The 20,082-nt window shown below is 36.9% G+C and overlaps 2 protein-coding genes across 2 annotated transcripts in view; one reads left to right on the top strand and one right to left on the bottom strand.

The window, feature by feature from the left end:
• The first annotated feature begins 1,404 nt into the window (after nt 1–1,404).
• Nucleotides 1,405–10,042, top strand: orc4 (origin recognition complex, subunit 4). The gene is made up of 14 exons (XM_059328054.1): nt 1,405–1,461; nt 2,294–2,363; nt 2,438–2,514; nt 3,879–3,969; nt 4,115–4,190; nt 5,394–5,479; nt 6,302–6,350; nt 6,456–6,607; nt 6,699–6,872; nt 8,086–8,172; nt 8,265–8,373; nt 8,455–8,550; nt 8,682–8,749; nt 9,485–10,042. The coding sequence occupies exons 2-14, from the start codon at nt 2,307–2,309 to the stop codon at nt 9,665–9,667; spliced, it is 1,305 nt and encodes a 434-aa protein (XP_059184037.1). The 5' UTR covers nt 1,405–1,461; nt 2,294–2,306; the 3' UTR covers nt 9,668–10,042.
• Nucleotides 10,043–11,492: 1,450 nt separating this feature from the next.
• LOC131962625 (activin receptor type-2A) overlaps nt 11,493–20,082 on the bottom strand; it is a 59,232-nt gene continuing 50,642 nt past the window's right edge. The window contains exon 11 of the mRNA XM_059327571.1: nt 11,493–19,064. Coding sequence (XP_059183554.1) covers nt 18,870–19,064 — 195 coding nt within the window. The 3' untranslated portion in view covers nt 11,493–18,869. The remainder of the gene's footprint in view (nt 19,065–20,082) is intronic.

The raw sequence follows: 20,082 nt of genomic DNA, 5'->3' as shown, positions 1-20,082 counted from the left end.
TTTTAAGGACAAACACAGAGCTGAATGTGTGAGCAGAGGGCCGTATTTTAGAATAATGTGACAGGCTAAATGTGAGCGGAGACCGGGAGACGATTTGCGAGATATCTGGTGGTTTATTATGCTTTTTTTCACCAGGCAACCAAAAGCCACAGGAAGTGTTTAAGTATCTCCAGAGCTTTATCATCATTGTGAGCAAATAAAAGATGAGATGCAGCCATTCAGATGAACCACCCCTCCTAAATTTACCAAAATCAGAGCAGTGGTGGCAGTTATGGCTTTACAGATCTTAAAGAAAATCAATCTATAATTACATATAATTGCCTCTGTTAGGGCAATCAGTATCATCTTTTGAAATGCCATAAATCAAACCCCAAATTTGATTATAATCCAGAGCAGAATTTGTTATTTCCAAACATGTGAAACATTTAAAGAATATAAAGTGTATGATACGGGTTAAACATTAGAAATATAAACATGGATGCTATTCAGATTATTTACATAATATATTTGAAAATAACTTGTCAAATACTATTTCTCTAGACAGTTTAAACTTAGGCTTGCATGTTGGATGTTTAACTGCCTGAAAATGCTTGTGGATATCATCATTTCAAAGACATTTTTATTTTTTATTGCCACACCACCAACTGCTAATGAAGACAATGAGGTGGTATTATAAGCTACAGACAAAAGATTTTTTTTTTAATTTTGAAATATGAAAATTTTATTTAACATTCCTACCCAAATAAAGTTAATGGAAAAAAAGTGCATATATCAATGTATAGTAAATGTTTTATTTACAGTGCAGGATACATCTTAAAACATACTCAAAAATAACAGCTAAAAATAGTAGAAAAAACCCTACTGTGTTACTCTTTGCTTGCCCTTTTTCATTATAATTATTGATTGTCCTTCAGTGTTATTATAATTATTAATATATATATTTTAAAGTATATAAGAAATTGTGATTAGCTGTGTGACTGTGCATTTGTATTATATTCCATTCAATTCCATTCCATTCTATTAAATTATATTCCATTCGATGCCATTCTATTCCATTTTATTCAATTCAATTCTATTCCATTATATGCCATTCTATTCAATTCTATTCCATTTTATTTCATTCTATTCTATTCCATTCTATTCAATTCTATTCTATTCCATTCTATTCCATTATATTCCATTATATTCCATTTTATTCAATTATATTCTATTCCATTCTATTCAATTATATTCCATTCCATTCCATTCTATTCTGTTATATTGAATTATATTTCATTCTATTCAACTCTATTCCGTCATATTCGATTCTATTCCATTATATTGCATTCCATTCCATTCTATTCCGAACCTCAGCCAATCAGAGCCGGAGAATCCATCAAAGCCGGAAGTCGTCATTGTTGGCGGAACAGTATTCCCGCGAAGATTGAGACTCCTCTACCGGCGAATTACAGTTTATTCCAGGTATGTTTCGTTGTTTGATATGTAAACATTGTTAGACAAAGTAACGTTAATATATTTACATAATCAAAGTAAGCTCACCTCGCTGAGGTAACGTGTGCTGCGGCGTGCTGCTACCGAGCCCCGGTGACGTTGAGCTCAATGTGGAGAGGAAGCGGCACCAAACTCCATTCGTAAAATATGGAAGATTTGCGACTCATTGATTTCCAGCAAATACTCATGGAATATTGTATACAACTTGTGACCGGTTCTGAATAATTACGACCCGCTTTATAATTCGGCATGTAAAGCATCCACTAAAGCTTCAGGGATTTACGTGATCTGGTAAAGATTCAGCCAACATTGTAAACACGGGTCTGTGGTAGTTATTAAAGTGTAATTTGTATTGAAATAGACGCTTGTCATTGCATCTGTGTATGCCGAATTGAATGTTTATCTGTCCTTATTTATTATTAAACTGATTTAATGTTACAACATGAATGCACATTTGCCATAAAGCGAGAATATCGTGTTTTGACGAATACTTGGTTGGAGTTCGGCGTGAACTTGTCAACATTTAAGACAGTGTCAGCTGCGGGGATATGAGCCACGATGTTAAAGCATTTTTGCTTTGCAGCTGCTTATGATGAGACAGAAAGAAAAAGCATTGCCTGCAGAGTATTTGGATAAAATTGCTCTGATTATGGGGCCGCTTAATGGAATAAAAAAAACATATTGAAGTAGTTTATTTTATTTTCTATGGATGCTATTTAGGACACTTGCAAGTCCTTGCAGCACATTCTGGTTAAAAATGCAGATGTTATGCATTTTAACTAATGAACTTCATGTTTTGCAGTTTACGTCACAACATGAGTAAGAGGAAGATGAAAGATTCTCATTTGCCAGTGGGAGAATGCATAACAAAGGTTAGTATCAGAAAGCCAGCAAAATGTTTATGTTGATATGTGCCACTCTAATGTTTTTTATTCATCTTTTTCAGCTTCAGGAGATTTTAAGGGAGCGGCTTTGCCATCAGCAGCTCCCTGACAGGCTGGAGGGAGTGGAAGCTCAACACAAGTAGGTTTATTTCATCAATGCCAGTTTGAAGTATTATAATTTTGATGTTACTTTTCTTTTTTTTTTTTTACCCAACTGTAATAATTTAATTCATGTGGTTGAGAAATTTGATCTAATTATGCTATTAAACTTATAAACACATCCTCAAATAATAACTTGATGATAATAATTTGATGTCATGTGTATTCATATAAGTTATAGGAGCTAAAAAAAGGCAGAAAAGCATATTATTTACAGGTCTGGAAATGGCTATTATAATTTTTGATAACCTGCGAACTATTTTCTCAGTTACTTATTTGGTCTTTAAAATGTCAGAAAATGGTTAAAAAGCTCATAAAGCACAAGCTGATACCTTAAAATAGTATTTTCGGTTCGACCAACAGTCCAAAACCCCCAAATGTGAATGTAATGAATAATTAAATTAATTAATTACTTAATTATCAGAATCAGAATAGGGTTTATTGCCAAGAATAATAAGTTTTCACCTATGATAAATTTGCCTACAAAGCACAATAAACATATTAAGAGCAATACAATTTATGAACTTCTAAAAAAAAAAATAGGAAGAAAAAAATAAGAGTGAAGCACTGCAACTGTCAAAGTCATAAAAAACTATTGCAGTAAAATTCAAATAAAGTGTGTCAATAAATGTTATAAAAATAATATCTTTGTCAAAAGTCTCTTTAAGATGTTAATTTATGCTGACATGAATATATGCATTTATTTGTCTTTATTGTATACTTTTATTGTAATTTTGCAAGCTTGTATTATATTTTCTTTATTATATTTCTTCTTTTTCTTAAAAATACTGCTAATAATAATAACAAATATGCACTATATATATTTTTGATTAATTGTATAGATAAAAATGTAGGTAATTTACATCTCTTGAATGGTTTGAAAATGCCAGGAGAAATGTCCCTGTGAAGAAAAATCTTTTTTTAATATGGATATAGTGTCCTGTGAAGGGGCAAGTTGAATATTAGAGTCACAAAAACAAAGGAAAATCCTTGAATTTTCAAAGAGAAACTAGAGTAAGTTTGTCATCTGTAATAAAGAGACAAACTGGGACTCCGTGTGAGTCTCAGTGACCCAGTTCAGTCTTACCTGGCTGACAGCACTGTCCCAGTTTGGAGGCTGGAACAGCTCCAGGTCCCAGCTGACACAGGAGCATCCCAGGTGTTCTCTCTGGAGCAGGTAGAGAGATCCACCTCCAACACTGAGGATTTAATCATTTAGACTCATTAATAGATTTTTTACTGGCTCTAAGTAGGAAAAAGACAAGACATTTATCCACAGAACGCATTATTTACCACAACTGGAGGTGCATTATGGGTATTGTAGTCAACACAGTGTACTTTCAGACACCTTCTGGAGCTGCTGAAGCGAACAGCCGTCCACGGGGAGAGTAACTCTGTGCTAATCGTGGGTCCCAGAGGAGCAGGAAAAACAATGGTGAGCCTCTGCAGCCAGAACACATGCTTAAAATGAACTTATGGGTAAAAAAACATGCTGGAGAAGATGATGAATTGTGTTGAAAGTGTGTTTAATCCTGGGAGAGTTGCGTTTTCTGATGGTGTCTGTGTTTTTGTGTCTGCAGCTGCTGAAGTGTGTGCTAAGAGACCTGCTGGAGGAAACAGAAGCAGAGAAAAACCTGCTACAGGTTCATCTCAATGGTACAGCCTCTGATTCCTCACCAAACTTTATGTTAATTATTCAGAATTTAAATGATAGTTTGGATCTCTTTAAGTGTAGTTTTCTGAGGTACTTCTCCACAGTCGATGTATTTCCTACAGTAGATGGCGGTCGACCAACCCCAGGCAACTGTGTAACTTTACTATTTTTTTTATTTTATTTTATTTATTGTTGTTTGCACTTAAAAAAAACATACAATTGTTAAGAGATAACAGTACAATAAACAGTAAAAGAAAATGCAGGAAAGATCAAAAAGCCCAAAGGGCTTATATAGGCGATCCTCCCTCTTAAACCTATAAGTAACTATACTTTACTTAAATTACATAGCTAGATGAAAATAAAAAAATACAAACAAAATTTAAACAAAACAAATACAAAGGTGTAGAACATCTATAGGGATTTTTTGAGCTTGGTCTTAAAAGTATTTAAAGAGGAACATGATTCTGTCAGATGTTTTATGTAATTCCACAGCACTGCACCTTGATAAACAAATGAGAATTTGGCAACAGAGGTCCTACAGAAAGGAATATGTAAATCATTCTTTCTTCTTGTAAGATGTGCATGATAATGAGAATTCAACTCAAAGTAACTAAGAAAAAAGTTAAGTAAAGATGCAGGAAGGCAAAGTACTTTATACATAAGAACCCCTGTTTGATACTTATTGACCTCATAAATTGTATGTAGTTGCAATTGTTTAAATAATGGTTTAGTTGGGGCTACATAAGAAGAGTTAGTGGCAATTCTTACAAAGGATTTCTGAAATCTATTGCCTGTAAATAAATATGGTAAGTGCTCGCCCAAATTATATTATAGTAAGATATGTAAGGATAAATTAAACTGTAATACAATGTTAGAAGTGTGCTCTTTTTCAAATGGTGTTTAACCCTTTTTATAATGCCCAACGATTTTGAAACCTTCTTACAGACACACACAATGATTCTTATAACAGAGTTTTTCATCAATGTAGACACCTAAGAACTTTACTAATGAAACTTGTGCAAGTGCACTGTCATTGATATATATTTTGGCTCTCTCTGCATTATAAATCTTGTTCTTATTTCTAAAAATAATAAAGTTAGATTTCTTGACATTGATTGATTTAAAGGGTTAGTTCTCACTGTATTACTATTAGAAATGTCTCCAAGTACAGATAAACTGACACACTTCTCTCCTGTTCTCTGTAGGTCTCCTGCAGACAGACGACCGAGTAGCACTAAAAGAAATAACGCGGCAGCTTCACTTGGAAAATGTCGTTGGTGACAAAGTGTTTGTAAGTATCTGGAAAGTATTGAAGCCCATTTTTTTTTCTTTTTCCCAAGTTAGGATTCAAGTTGAGTTCAAGTGAGGAAAAAAACAGATCCGGTGGGTCACTGTAATGGGAAACTTCCCCAAATTAATGACGATATATTGCAAAATAATATGTTAATATTGCAAAGATAATGACTTAGCAGCTCAAAATACAACTTGATTTAGCAAAAATAATGACTCATTATTGTAAAAGAATGACTTGATATTGCAAAAACAACAACTTAACATTGTTAAATAATGACTTAATGTGGCAAAAAATAATAACTTAATGTAAGATAATGACTTAATATTGCAAAAATAATGCAGCAGTATCTCAAAATAATAACTTAATATTGAAAATGAATAACTAAATATTGTAAAATAATTACTAACTATTTAAAAATGATAACATATCACAAAATACTAACGTAAAACCTCAAAATAATAACATAATATGGTAAAAAAATTACTGAATAGTGCAAAATAATGACTTAATATTGAAATTGAATAACTAAATATGATAAAATAATGACAAAATATTTTAAAATGTTACCATATATCAAAATAATAACTTAATATATTAAAATAATGACTTAATATTACAAAATAATGACAAAGTATCTAAAAATAGCAAGTCATTATTTCAATTATTCATTATTTCTCAGTATTTTGGCGTAGGAAATTTTTTTTTTTTCATCTGATTGGCAGAAATAAGCTTCCATAAGAAAATATTTTATTAATAGTTTAAAAATGATTGATGCAATAAAACTGTTAAAGCTCAATACAAATGTGTGTTTCTTCACAGGGAAGTTTTGCAGAGAATCTGGCTTTCCTGCTGGAGGCCTTGAAGAAAGGTTAGAAAATATAAATCACTGCTAATGTTTTGAATTGAATCATTTAAATGTAAAGCTGTAAATGTTTGGTTCAGTGTTTCACACCTTGGTTTCTCTGCTGTCCAGGCGACCGCAGCAGCAGCCGCCCGGTGCTGTTCGTCCTGGATGAGTTCGACCTGTTCGCCCACCACAAGAACCAGACTCTGCTCTACAACCTGTTTGATGTCTCCCAGTCTGCCCAGGCTCCCATCGCCGTGGTCGGCATTACCTGCAGGCTGGTGAGCCCCGCCCACTCACTCAACCGTCCCAACCTTTCAGGATGTATAGAATATTTGTGGATTTGATTCGATTGTTCTTTTTCACATCCAGGATGTTCTGGAGCTGCTGGAGAAGCGGGTGAAGTCTCGGTTTTCCCACCGTCAGATCCACCTGCTGAGCAGCCCCACGTTTGACCAGTACCTGGAGCGGGTCTGGACCCAGCTCAGCCTGCCAGAAGACTTTCCTGATGGCAAGTTCGCCATGGACTGGAACGCCAGCATCAAGGTGAACTAACCCTATGAACCCCAACATGGAAACCTCATTTTCAAAAAATACCCCATTTATTTGTTTTGATTAATTTTGATTGATTGATTTCAACTGTAACAACAGGGATTACGGTCAGAATTTGAACTTTCCGACAGTCCTCTCATGGAATCTTATGTTATATAAATTTCCATCAGAAAAGTAACCAAAACCAATCTTAAAATTGCGATATTTCTGTCAAAATCTCTTTGTTCTACATGCCACAGGTAAACCATTTGGAACAGCTAAATCCTGTTAAAAACATTAAATGCTGCACTCCTCAACAACATTGTTAAGACATGATTGATTTTTATTGATGCTGAGACTACAGTCATGGAAACATGATAACTAAAAGGTACATCTGTTTTGACAAATATAATGATAACAACAAAAATAGCTTGTAAGAGTGTAATTTAAGAGCTGATATCTAGCCATTTTCCATGGTTTTCTTGATAATGATTTTGGTTATAATCAAGAAAACCATGGTAAATGTCTAGATATCAGCTCTTAAATTACACTCGTACGAGCTATTTTTGTTGTTATCATTATATTTGTCCAAACAAATGTACCTTTAGTTGTACCAGATATTGAAATGAACAAGAAATTGAAGAAAACAATGGTCTAATAATTTTTTCCATGGCTATATATATTTATATTCATGACAAATATTCACTGCAAATCAGAAAGAACTGCAGGCTGTTTACACAGAGCTGAGTGGAGAGGACGGAAAATGTAAATAGTTAAAAGTATAACATGTAGAGCCTCAAATTTTTTCCTCAATATTTATAACACTTGGAAAAGTGTTAGTAGTGTGGTACATCTAAAAAAATTAGAATATCATGAGAAAGTTCAATATTTTTTGTCAATCATTTCAGAAAGTGAAACTTGTATATTAAATAGATTAATTAGACATAGTGAAATATATCAAGCCTGTTTTTCTTGTAATTTTGATGATTATGGCTTACAGATAATGAAGATGTACCTGTGTATATATAAATTCAATATTATTCCAATTTTTAAAAAATAAGTTATCAGTGAATTTCAACTTTCAGCCTTTTTTGTGATGTAATAACTGTATAATTCTGCACAAAACACGTTTCCCACTTCTAGCCATGATTGTGCTGCTTCTATAGAGCTGCAGGACTTTATGTTATAGATTTTATATATTGCAGTGAAAAAACGTTTCATTCTACAGACACTGTGTGAAGACAAACCAGTGGAGGAAGTTCTAGAGAGACACTTCAACTCCAGCAAAGACTTCCGTTCAATGCACATGTTACTGGTAAACCACAGCTCATCTTCACTGTTCCTACTAACTAACTACACTATACACTATACACATCCTTCTACTCAACATTAACTGTCTACTTCTAGATGCTGTGTCTGAGTCGTGTGTCTGTCACCAAACCTGCCATCAAACCTGCAGACGTGCTGGAGGCCAGCAGACTGTGTTTCGCCGACGCCATGGCGAATATGCTGCACGGTAAAAATCATAAAAAAACATCATGTCTTTAGAGCTCAGCAATAATTTTACACGTGTTCTATTTATGTTTTCTCTCTTTAGGTCTGTCCATCTTGGAGCTGTGCCTCATCATCGCCATGAAACACCTCAACGACGTCTACGAAGGAGAGCCGTTCAATCTGCAGATGGTTCACAACGGTATGGTTGATGCTCAAAATGATAGATAAACTCTTGGTTGTGAGTCAAAATAATAAGCCAAATTTTATATTTTTTTATGTTGTTTTAATTGTATATAATTGGTTGACTTTTCTACATATTCTGTTTTCAAGAGTTTAAGAAGTTCCTGCAGAGGAAGTCACACTCCATGTACAACTTTGAGCAGCCCGTTATCATGAAGGTATGAAGCATTTAAAGAGGTTTTTTTTGCTGTTTCAGATCCTGTGGAGATTGTTAAAAATCTCCTATTCCCTGCTGATAAATGATTCAATATACAGTCATGGACAAAATTATTAGACCACTGTTTTCTTCAATTGATAATAACCAAAATCATTATCAAGAAAACTATGGAAAATGGCTAGATATCAGCTCTTAAATTAAACTCTTATGAGCTATTTTGTTGTTATCATTATATTTGTCCAAACAAATGTACCTTTAGTTGTACCAGGCATGAAATTGAACAAGAAACTGAAGAAAACAAGGGTGGTCTAATAATTTTGTCCATGACTGTAGTTTTAAACTCCACTCTGTTTTAAATTTGACTTTTTTGAAAATTAAAGTTTTCAACTGACCCCTGTAGAACATGTTAATATACTATAGTGCTGTTAATTTGTTAAAATAATTCATTTTTGTTTCATATTAAGACTGTAGCTTGTTATAACGGATATTTGTCCGTAAAGGAGAGACTCGTGGGTGCACAAAGAACCACAGATCCCATTTTCATTCAGATATCTTGAGGTTTGCAACATGGCTTAGTGATATGGGACGATATAAAAACCTCAAACAGCAGGAAAAAGGAGAGAAATAATCTCAGAAGTTTGAGAAGCTTTCTAGCTCTTTCAGAAAGAAAGAGAAATGTTAAAAAGATTTTTCAAATGGCCCAACTTTAAAGACTTTGGCGATGATTCATCCTCAGGCCTTCGAGCACCTCCAGCAGCTGGAGCTGACCCGGCCCGTCGACAGCTCCTCGGCCAAAACTCAGAGAGAGTACCAGCTGATGAGACTCATGCTGGACAACAGTCAGATCATGGAGGCCCTGCAGAAGTACCCACAATGCCCCACGGACGTCAAGCAGTGGGCCATGTCGGCGTTCGGCTAGGACTCTGCATGCATTCGGACTTGTTTGTTCTGTTTTTCAGAGGAAATCACCAGCAGGGTTAGAAAAAATATGAAATTATACCTCGAGGTTTGGGTAAATAATACAGGACAAAGAAGTTTCTGATACTGAACTAGAGGTGAAAGATTTTATCAAATGGAAAGGAGCACTGCAGCTTCAACAAAGAACTAAAATCAGGAGTATCCGAGACCTAAATCAGGGAAAAAGAGCTGCCTGTATGTTAAATCCTCACTTGTGTTGCAAATGTTTCATGTCAGGATTATTTTTTCAAGTACGAAGAATATCAAGTTTGTTCTAAAGCTGAATGCTTGTCACTGTAAATGATGAATGAAGAAATAAAAATAAATATTTGTATGACTTAAATCTTTCATGCCTGTCTTCCCAAAGCTGCTGAAAAAAACCAAAGCAATGACTTCATTTGATGAAGTAAGGATTCTGAAAAAGGATATTCTTTTAAAGGGATCAGACTCTGAGTAAAAGAGGCATCTTAAATAATTCTGACAATATTTTGGCCCAAATTTAACTTGAATTTCACCTTGAAAAACACCTAGAAGCTGCTGAATGCTGCCATCTAGTGGTAGATTTCTGCAGTTGACATCAGCCTGGACAAAAGGTACAAGATAAAATAATGCAGTTTTGCGCTAAAAGCTTGTTATTGTGCAGAAGTGCTGACATTAAATCCTCATGTCTGTATGTGGCGAATGGTTTGTGCAGTGATTTTTTTTTTACCTGTTACAGCCGAGTCAAAACACACTACACATACTGTACATATGTGCCATAAACAGCTCTAATAATAGCATACAGTCAGTGCTATGAAATATTTTTAGGACTTTGCAGGGTGAAACCAGCTCTGGCTAACAATAAATTAACAGTTTTAATTATAATATATCTCTTTCACCCCCCAGTGCCTCCTGGTAGATTTCATTGCTAACTGTAGGATAAGAAATTCTGACCCATAAGCTTTTACACCAGTAATTTTCATTAAACTTTAAGAATAATCAGCCTTTTTTTAGTGCACCATAGTCTAAACTTCTGACCTCTAAAGTTAATAAGATTACATCAAAACTCTAGAATATTTCCTGATTGTAAAGGCCTGCAATAACCTGTTAAATGCATTTAAATAATGTCAATAATACCATGTTGGCTGATTTGAACTACAGGGTTCATTCAGCTTTTGAAAAATAAAATTCAAGCACTTTCAAGGTTCCGAAACCAAAACATGTCCTGACTGTCAAAGCCTTTATCATTACATTTAAATTGTTCCTATAATTGTAATTGTAAAGGCAACTAACAAATTTGACCACAGGGTCATTAAGATTCAAATATTAGAAGAGTTTTGATTTACATGAGTGATATTTTCTGATAAAACACCAGGTTATACTGATCATTTCTAAAGGAGTATATCCAAATTCAGGCATAATCCTAATCTTAAAAACATGATTAAAACAATCAAACTTTAAAGACTTTGTACGAACTCTGAAACAAAGTATGTTTTGTACGTAAAAACCCTAACCCGCAACGTATCTTACACTAAGGTAAATACTTTACAGGCCCTTAACTTCCTAATAATCACCTCATAATTTCAAGTCTCTTGGGAAGAAAATATAATTTATATTACCCAGCCCTTGATTATTGCTGTAAAGCATTATGAATATTTTTGTGTGATTATAACTGCAATTAAACAGTGATTATAAGAAAAAAGTGTCACCAAACTGTATTTACGACCAAGAAAAGGCATCAAACTTGTACCTGCAGTTGTCAGATAGACAGGGATGGAGTGAAAGTGTAAAAAAGAAAAACATCAGCATTCACAATCTAAAAACACATTTATTTACATCACGTGGATCACTTCAGCTGATAAAAACCATGGCCGGCCAACAGCAGCCGAGAGTCACAGCGCTGATCAGGGATCAATTTTGTCTTCTCTGTGATAATGTATTCAGGGTTTCTGAAGGGTTTTTTTCTGCTATAACACTTCTTTTTTTTTTTTTTTAAGGTATTTCTCTTTTTTCTAATCCTCCCTTGTCCCTTCACTGGGAGGTCAAAGGTCAGAGGTCAGGTGAGAACCCCTGGAGCTGGTAAAACCCCAAGTGGGATGTTTTTGTCGTACATTTTCCAGTTTGAAATTCCAGACGTTTCTTTCCTTTTTCACATCTTTTTTGTCAGTAACATAAAACATACAGTCACATGTATCAGGAGGAAAGAAACATTTTAGAAAATTTTCAAAAACCAGAAACCCTGTAAGCATCATTACCAATCAGAGGTTGCGTTGGCAGATCCTGGATCAGCGCTGCAACTCGAGAGCCTTGAGAAATGTGGGGGTCAAAAAGGCTTTGTAGTGTTTTTGGGGAGTATTTTTTTCTTCTGTAGAAATTTCAGGCCTGGCATCCAGACTTATCCTGCTGCCAAGACAGTCTTAGCAGCGAGGTCATTGGAGTTCAATGTTTCCTCTAAAATTCTTACTAACAGTGGGAAAAAGGAGGAGATTGAGATGCTGGAATGAAAATACCTGTAGTGGCTGATTGCATTATCACATATGGAGTATTGCAACTGATCTTTAAGAGCTTAAGGGATTCTTTAAATTTGAACTGCCAGGGGACCCGAGTTGGCTCCTTGAGGAACGCCCCTAGGCTTAACGTTCGTCTTTTTTTTTTCCTGCCAAGGAACCCATAAGTGCTTTCTTGGATGCTTTACAAAGTACTCCAATGAGCCTCTAGCTTTTAGCTTACACAAAGCTCAAGTTATTTCTCGCATAGTGAAGGACAACTTTCTGTGCAGCCGAGGGCCAAGCCCTCTGTTGCCGAGTCAAAAACACAAGAAAAGTATATAAATGAATGTAGAGGAAACACTGAAGTTCAACACGCACTTATAAAGATTCAGCTCAGAGTATATAGTTGATACAGGTATTTATGTTCTCATGTCTGTACAGATCCTAGACTGCTTAAAATAGTGGGGGGCAACAAGACACAAATGTTTCACTGGTAGTTTATATGCACAGCAATGTGAGGTGCTGGGCTAGAGGAAGTCGAGATAGAAACAACGTAAACCCCGCAGGACGAGGAAACCCATTCATACACCTTTAAATGACAATGTTCGGACCAGGAGTTGAGTTGGAATAGGTTTGATTAAATAGGCAAGACCTGAGGGGAAGCAAAAAGGTTTGATTGGTTTGACAAAATGGCAGTCAAAACTGTCTCCAATAGCCTTAAAGCAACTTTACGTAACTATTTTACCTTAAAATGAAAATAATTTGGAAGCTACTTTGAGTTGTTATAGAGAGAATGGTGCCTCTGTGTCACTATGTTAAATGTAACTTTGGGGAGCAGGTGACAAAATACTGTCTGGTTTTCCCTCTGATGTCTTCCAGCTGCCTTTGCCTTGGCTTTCGGTGATTTACAGATCCTGATGGACAGAAAGCTTAACTTGTTGCCTAAGTAAAGCTAACTGCTGCCAAGTGTAAGAGCTCCGAGCACTGGGGGAATCTTAGTGTTCACACCACAAGCACAGGAGCTTTTGACCGCTGGGAGGAAGAGGTTTAGGAATCAGGGCAGCAGGAAAGAATACTAGCGGGAAGCATCACTGTTGTCATGCAATCAAGAGACTGAAAAGGATGTTAACGGAGGAAGCTAAGAAAAGGAGAGTGACCGAGCAAGAGGCTGCCAAACGTAATCCCAGACTGGCTTTTTAAGAGCTTTGAGACATAAAAGGCTGCAAGACAGACACCAAGCTGGACTTCTTGCTGTTAGACTCAGTAAGTAAGTTTGGCTTCTAGCAAAGTTTTCAACGAGTTTTGGAAGAGTAATACCAGCAGTAATGACTGGACTGACTTGTAGGGACGCCAAATCACAAAATAAATAAATAAATTATTCTACGTAATGTTGCTTTAGCAAAGCATTTGAGACAAACAGAGGATGAAATTATTTTTGGATGAACTGAGGAGCTTATGAAGAGGGTTGTCTTGAAAATTAAGGGATTTGAGGATGAGCCAAAGCAACAAGGAGGAGAGGTGTTTTTTTTGTTCTGTTAGGTTAAAATCCTACGGTCATGCTTTAAAATTAATAAACAAAATAAGCCCAGTAATTTCCTTTACAGTTCTTTTCTTTCTGGTTGGACTGTATAGTCAGCCTGCTGGTTCATCACTGGTTCACATCTTTAGCAGGTTGTCAACTGTCCAACCAAAGAGGTGTATGAATGGATCTCAGCGTCGCGTCAGTTTTACTAATTTCTACAGCGACAGGTCACAATCACACGAAACCAGCCAAACCCGAAGCCCTCTAAAGTTACACAGGGCCGGGGCTCAATCCACCAAAAGTACACAAAATACTGGAATCCAGGAGTCTGAAGAACATTCATTCTCGGTCGTTTTGTCCATAGACTGAATAGAAAGAAGCACGTTACAGTTTTATATCTTTTCTTTTTGAATTAATGAAAGTATTTCCTGAATTACAACTGAACACCCACCCCCAACCCCGGAACAACAACAACCATAAATCGTGCCAACTCTTACAACTTTATTCCGAGTTGCACCTGAGCTCTGATCCCCGAAACCTCAGGCCTGTAAATTAAAAAATAAATACAACATATCAATATGCAAGGTCACGGATAAAAAAAAAAAATTTAAATGCTACAAGTTATTTGTGTGTGTGTATATTGAAAGTCACTCCTGCAGCTGATCCTACAGAAGTGTAGGGTAATTTGCGGCACTGGTTGCATATAACTTGCTAGAACTTAGAAAAGCATAGTACTGAATCCCTGAATGGTATTTGTCCGTTTGGGTCGGTTTCTCAAGCGCAGTTTAAACTCAAAGCTGTTTAACACTGAAGATGTTCCACCGTCTACCTACAGTACTGGGATGTGACCGCCAACCAAACGCTGGCACGTATTTTTTTGCTGTGGCTGATAGGTTTGTCAACTCTACCAGCCACTTTGGCAGGTAACCAACCAACATTTGGAGGCTGTTTTTAAAATCAACTTGGCTGCTGAAATACTGTAAGTTTTACACTTTTGGACACAAACTTGGGGACATAAAAGGGTAATACTGGTGTTTTTCCTTTACGTTCATGCTAGTCTGCATGCTGTACGGTCTTGTACAGTGATGGAAAAGTTTCACAAAAGACAATGCATAATGGTATAAAAAAACATTTTAGCCTTATTTTGTCAACTCAAATGTATGGGGAGAAATGGGAGTTTATTCCAAGAAATAAATGGGAACTTTTCCGTCATTTCATGAACTTTTTGAAGGAATTTGAATCCCTTTTCTGTTAAAGGAACCTGGTTTGGATTTTGGTTTAGTTGCCACACTTTCTACCCCAAAGAAATCCCTGCGAGTGAGGTAGTGCTTATTGAAGGGCTGCTGGGGTTTGCAGTAATAATCGTCCCTGACTATTTCAGCTTCATGAGGACCTTGGACAAAGAATGGCTGTTTTTTTTTTGAATAGCAGTTAACTGAAGAAAAACAGTAGCAGCAAAAGGAAGCGATATTGATGCAAATATCGTACTCCTGCTACAGTATGTGAATAACAAGATGGCTTTAACTTCCTTCAGGTTTGCTGTGTTGTTGTTGCAATAGTCTTATCATGTGCTGAGATAATATCTTAAACCTGACCGTCATTTCCTGGCTGATTTTAGCGAATCCTCACGATTTTTAGAGGCCAATACAAGAATGCTCAAAGAACTTTTGCAGTTGCTGAACTTTAATGATTCTTTATTTTTAAGTTCTTCTTGTTCCTGGTTATTTGGTGCCTTTTGTTAGTCGATTTATTGTTTATGTTAAGCTGTTTGGCAGCTTTTATCACATAATACTTTTAAGCACTCAAGATTTTTTTATATAGCTCAGTTATAGACTTGATTGTTAGCTTTTTGTGCAGAAATTATCATTTTTAACATGTTTACTTTGCTTTTATTTCCTTGATCGTTTGCTTAAAATGCTAAGCATGTTATAAAGAAAACATAATTATGAACCCTGAATGTGAAACGGTTTGGTTGGAAGAAGAATCTTCACGTTTTTAGTATTTCCAAACGCACCACTTGATTTTTTAAATGCTTGATTTTAAACTGTGAGACCTGTGAAACCGACCCAAAGCTTGAGGAGAGACTGCAGGTCTGCCGGCACCAGTGTTCAATGTCCCTCAGAAGAAATAAAGACTCAAAAATGCCATTGCTGCGTTCACAACAACGACAGATACATCCGTTTTGCCTGACATCTACAAGAGTAACTAATATGGATACGTAGAAATGGCACCAGGATGAAAGAGAGAAAGACAGATTCCTCGTCTCATCTCTTCTAATTGCAGTTAGCCGTGCAATCGCTCAGTTTATGTCCACAGATTTTCAAAATAATTAATTTTAGCCCTGTGTGAGGAACATAAATCTACACCTAACTTCTACATCTTATTGATTTACCACTATCTGGTAAAGTTTCGTCAGGTTGTGTCTGAACAAAAACATACATAAGACTCAGTGTCCTTCCAGCCAGCTGTCCAGAGCTAGAAGGGTCTGATCAGTTGCTTGAGAACTTCAGATAAACAAATGTCTACCTCCAGTCTGTTTAGTTAAAAAGATGTTCTAAAAACAGCAGAGAAATTAAATAACTAGTTGATTAGAGTCTGATCTTATTTGGTTTGCCAGGAGTGGACACACTTGCCGTGTTTCAATTTAAAAAAAGAACTGTATCAGCACAATTTGCCATAAATGGGATATAGCAATGTTTTTGACAAATAAGTTAAGGTGTGGCAAACATTTATGATCAGCTGTTTCAGCTGTCAACGTCTTGCTGAATTTTAATTTCATCTGTCTTTATCTCTGGACAGCATGAAACAAAAGAACAATTGCCCTATTTAACCAGACTCCCGAAGAACTATTTACATTACATTAATTAGGAAATTAGGTGGTGGTTTTGGAATCCAGATAAATATTAAAGTTAATTTCCAACCTTGGTTAGCTGGTCAAAGTTTTAAATCAAGTTGGCAACCTCTACTTCCATGTGTAACAAAGGGCCTGGCTGCATCGATTACCATTCTGCTACCGGAGTAAATTGCCTTCTAAACCATCACAATCACATCACAATCGTCCTATGCGGCGTTTAGCCCAGGATGCAGCGATACAGCCCTTGCAGAATAGGTAGCGGAGATGTCGCATGGGAAGGAGAACACTGCGTGAGAGGCCGCCTTAAACCAGTCAGTCAGACTGCACTGTAGCCTAGTTTATTGGCTTCAATTGGCTTCCTAATCAGTTCTCATTTACATTTATGTTGTGTGACATTTAAAAAGTTTGCTTAAAAATTGTTAGACAACGCAAACTAAGATGTGGGCTGGACAAGTTTAGACCATGTTCTAGAGACAGAACAAGTGAAATTGGCAATTAGTGTTAAGATTAAATTTGGACATTTAGACACTGTTTTTGAGAATTGACAGCATGGCTGAACCATTACAAGTAGAGATGAGGCAAGAAAGACAGAGAGAGCGAGAGAGGGAGAGAGAAAGAGAGAGCGACGGAGAGAGAGAGAGAGTGAGAGAAGGGAAGTGTAAGAATCAGCGAGAGAGGAGGTACTCCAGTCCGGGACAGGTGAGGAGGAGGAGGAGGAGGAGGAGGAGGAGGATGTGAGGAGGTGGTGAGTAGCAAAGATTCCTGAGGTGTATCAAAAGAGAGCAGAAACTCTTGCTTGATAGTAATCCAAAAAAGATGTGTGCAATCAAATCAAAAGCAAGCTGGCTCAGCTAAATACAGGTATAATTCCAAATCAGGGCTGGGTACCCCTCAGAAAAAACATACTGTTGGGTGTTAATCTGCTTTTTTTTTTTTTTTGATACAATCAGACCACATGTTGCTGATCTCACGAATTGAAAAGAAGACACTCTTGAGTTAATACCTTCTGATTTAATACCAAATATCAAAAGGTATCATACAGTGGTACCCAGCACTAACCCAGAGAGATATAAATACATATACTGTATATCCAGATCTCACGGCCAAAATTAGGCTTGTCAGCGATAGATATTATTACTCCGTTGACAGTTGACACGGCAAACCAAAAACGGAAAAAAATCACGACAACTTCATCATGGGGCATCTTCTTTTTTTCTTTTGTAACCCACTATCAGAAGAAATCTCAAAGACAAAAAAAACAAACAAAAGGAGAAAGTTATTATTCAGTCAAAATAAAATCAAAGTGGAGCAAAACTAAAAACTGAGAAAGGGGAGGAGATAAAAGTGAGAAACACTTGTGTTTACGGTGTGTATGGCCATGTGTGTGTATCGAGGCTTTGCTGACTACATTACCCATGAGCGTCACGGCTGACAGCAGATTGTTTGGATGTCGTGAAGAGCCGAGGTTTGTGGAAAGTGTGAGCTATGACTGTGAAAAGGGAGAGGGACTAATTTAAACTGTGTCCATCTGAACTGAGGTATACCTGGTTGAAGGAGGTTTATGGTTTTTATCGTCGTAATGCTTGAAAATGGACCCCCCTCCCCCCTTCCCCCTCACCCCTTTTACAATAAGCTTGATTACCAAGGTGTCTGGGTCCATAATACACTATGTACAGCAGCATTACACTATAAACATTCAGAAGCCGTTGCTTATTGGCAGAACGATAGTCATTTCTTCAGAAAAACGCACACGAGAAAACAGCAAATGTATCGAGAGCCAGGTGCTCATCTTTTTTTTTTCTTTTTTTTTAACACTAAAATGCACTGAGAGTTCTGTGAGATTTCTCTGCCAGATTTTCTCTCTCTGTAGAAAACCGAGCAGAACAAGTCGCCCTCCCTCCTATGTGTGTGTGTGTGTGTGTGTGTGTTGTGTGTGTATGTATATGTATATAAAAACAATACATGATAAAAGTGTTTGTTGAGTGTCGTCGTCCCAGCATGTCAGCAATGTCACTCGGTGACGTCATCCGTCATCGTCGTATCCTGAATCGTTTGCTCGGGATGAGAAAGTTTCGACCGTTAAAATGTTAAAATCCTCAGGCACACATATCAAAATGAGGTGGATATCGACTGATGTGGTGAGGTGGGCGCAGGGTGTTTCCTGAACGCGAGTAGCGGCCCGCACTTAAAGAAAAAAAAAAAGAAAAAGATAAAAACGGAGAGAAAGAACAAAAAAAACACTACGCCAACCAACCAGGGTCGGCCGTTCATCCCCTCTCGTGTTGATCCGTGTTTCTGCTGGCTCGGGTCGGTTGGCCGATCATAAGCTGGACTCCTTGGGCGGGAGGTCCACATTGGTCACCATGGTGACAACGGTGACGATCTCCTCGGGGCCGATGACGGGGGCTTGGCGCTGCATTTGGCCGATGCGCTCCTCGACGCAGCCGGCGGACAGGCGAGCCTCGGCCTCGTGGTCCCAGCAGTCCTCGATGGTTTCGCAGAGCATGGCGAGACCCTGAGAGAAAGAGACAAACAGCAAAGTTACTGATCCGTTCATGGTCCCTTTCTTTGTTTTAACAAAATCACTTGTTTACTTGCTGCCAAACTACACCATTCATCCTCTTCAATGCCTTCTCCAAAAACCCTTTAACCACTGTCTGGTTATGTGGTTCTATGAAACACATAACTTGCTGTGGGTTAAAAGGCATGTTGGGGCGTCCCCATGGCTCACTGGTAGAGTGTACCACTAAGGCTGAGTCCTTTTCGCAGAGGCCTGAGTTTAAGGCCCCCTGTTTCATTTCTCGCCCCTTTCCACCACGTTTCAGTTACTATCTACAAGTTAACTATGAAAAATGTAAAAAAAAATAGCTTTTAAAAAGGGCATGTTGTCTTGTAAAGCCAAAAATTATTGTTGGATTTTCAAATTTCCACAGGTCCTTGATCAAATCATGTGTGATGAAAGCATCCATCAGGAAAAATAATCAAATCTAATTTATTATTACTTTATTCTATATGTTTCATTTCAAATTAGGCCCAAAATAAAGTGTTTGCATTAACCAAATCCTGTAAAAAACAAACATTAGATTCCGTACTTTGCAGTGACACCTATCCTTATCCTCGAATGACTGGGCTGAGTCATGAGTCACATGACAAATATTCAATGAAACTTAGACTGAAGTGCAGGCTGTGGACAAGAAAGGGTTTGAAAAATGCAAATAGTTTATTACGTATAGCATATGGAGCCTCTATTTTTTTGTCTAATCTTCGTAACACTGGAATAATGTTAGATTCCAATTTATTCCCATTGTGGTCTATGTATAAATTATAAGGGAATTCAATATGCATCTTTTCTTTGATGCTAGATGTCATTAACACTGAATTAATCTCCACTTCTATTATGATTGTGTGGTTTCCATAAAGCTGCATGACTTAAAATATTATATATTGCAGTGAAAAATGAGGCTACAGCGAGGAAAACATGACAGACTGACTGTCATGACTGACAGTCAGTCAAACATGACTGTTTGTTGTGG

This window comes from Centropristis striata, chromosome 24 (assembly GCF_030273125.1).
Source record: "Centropristis striata isolate RG_2023a ecotype Rhode Island chromosome 24, C.striata_1.0, whole genome shotgun sequence".
NCBI lineage: Eukaryota > Metazoa > Chordata > Actinopteri > Perciformes > Serranidae > Centropristis > Centropristis striata.
The sequence above is the reverse complement of the archived record's forward strand: the minus strand, read 5'-3'. Positions and strand labels throughout refer to the sequence as shown.

Excerpts from the sequence above, each read along its gene's own strand:
- orc4 (XM_059328054.1), top strand. The coding sequence starts at position 2,307 with ATGAGTAAGAGGAAGATGAAAGATTCTCATTTGCCAGTGGGAGAATGC. Across the intron at positions 6,351-6,455 it reads GCTGGAGGCCTTGAAGAAAG|GCGACCGCAGCAGCAGCCGC; the intron begins GTTAGAAAATAT and ends TCTGCTGTCCAG. Across the intron at positions 8,374-8,454 it reads CATGGCGAATATGCTGCACG|GTCTGTCCATCTTGGAGCTG; the intron begins GTAAAAATCATA and ends TTCTCTCTTTAG.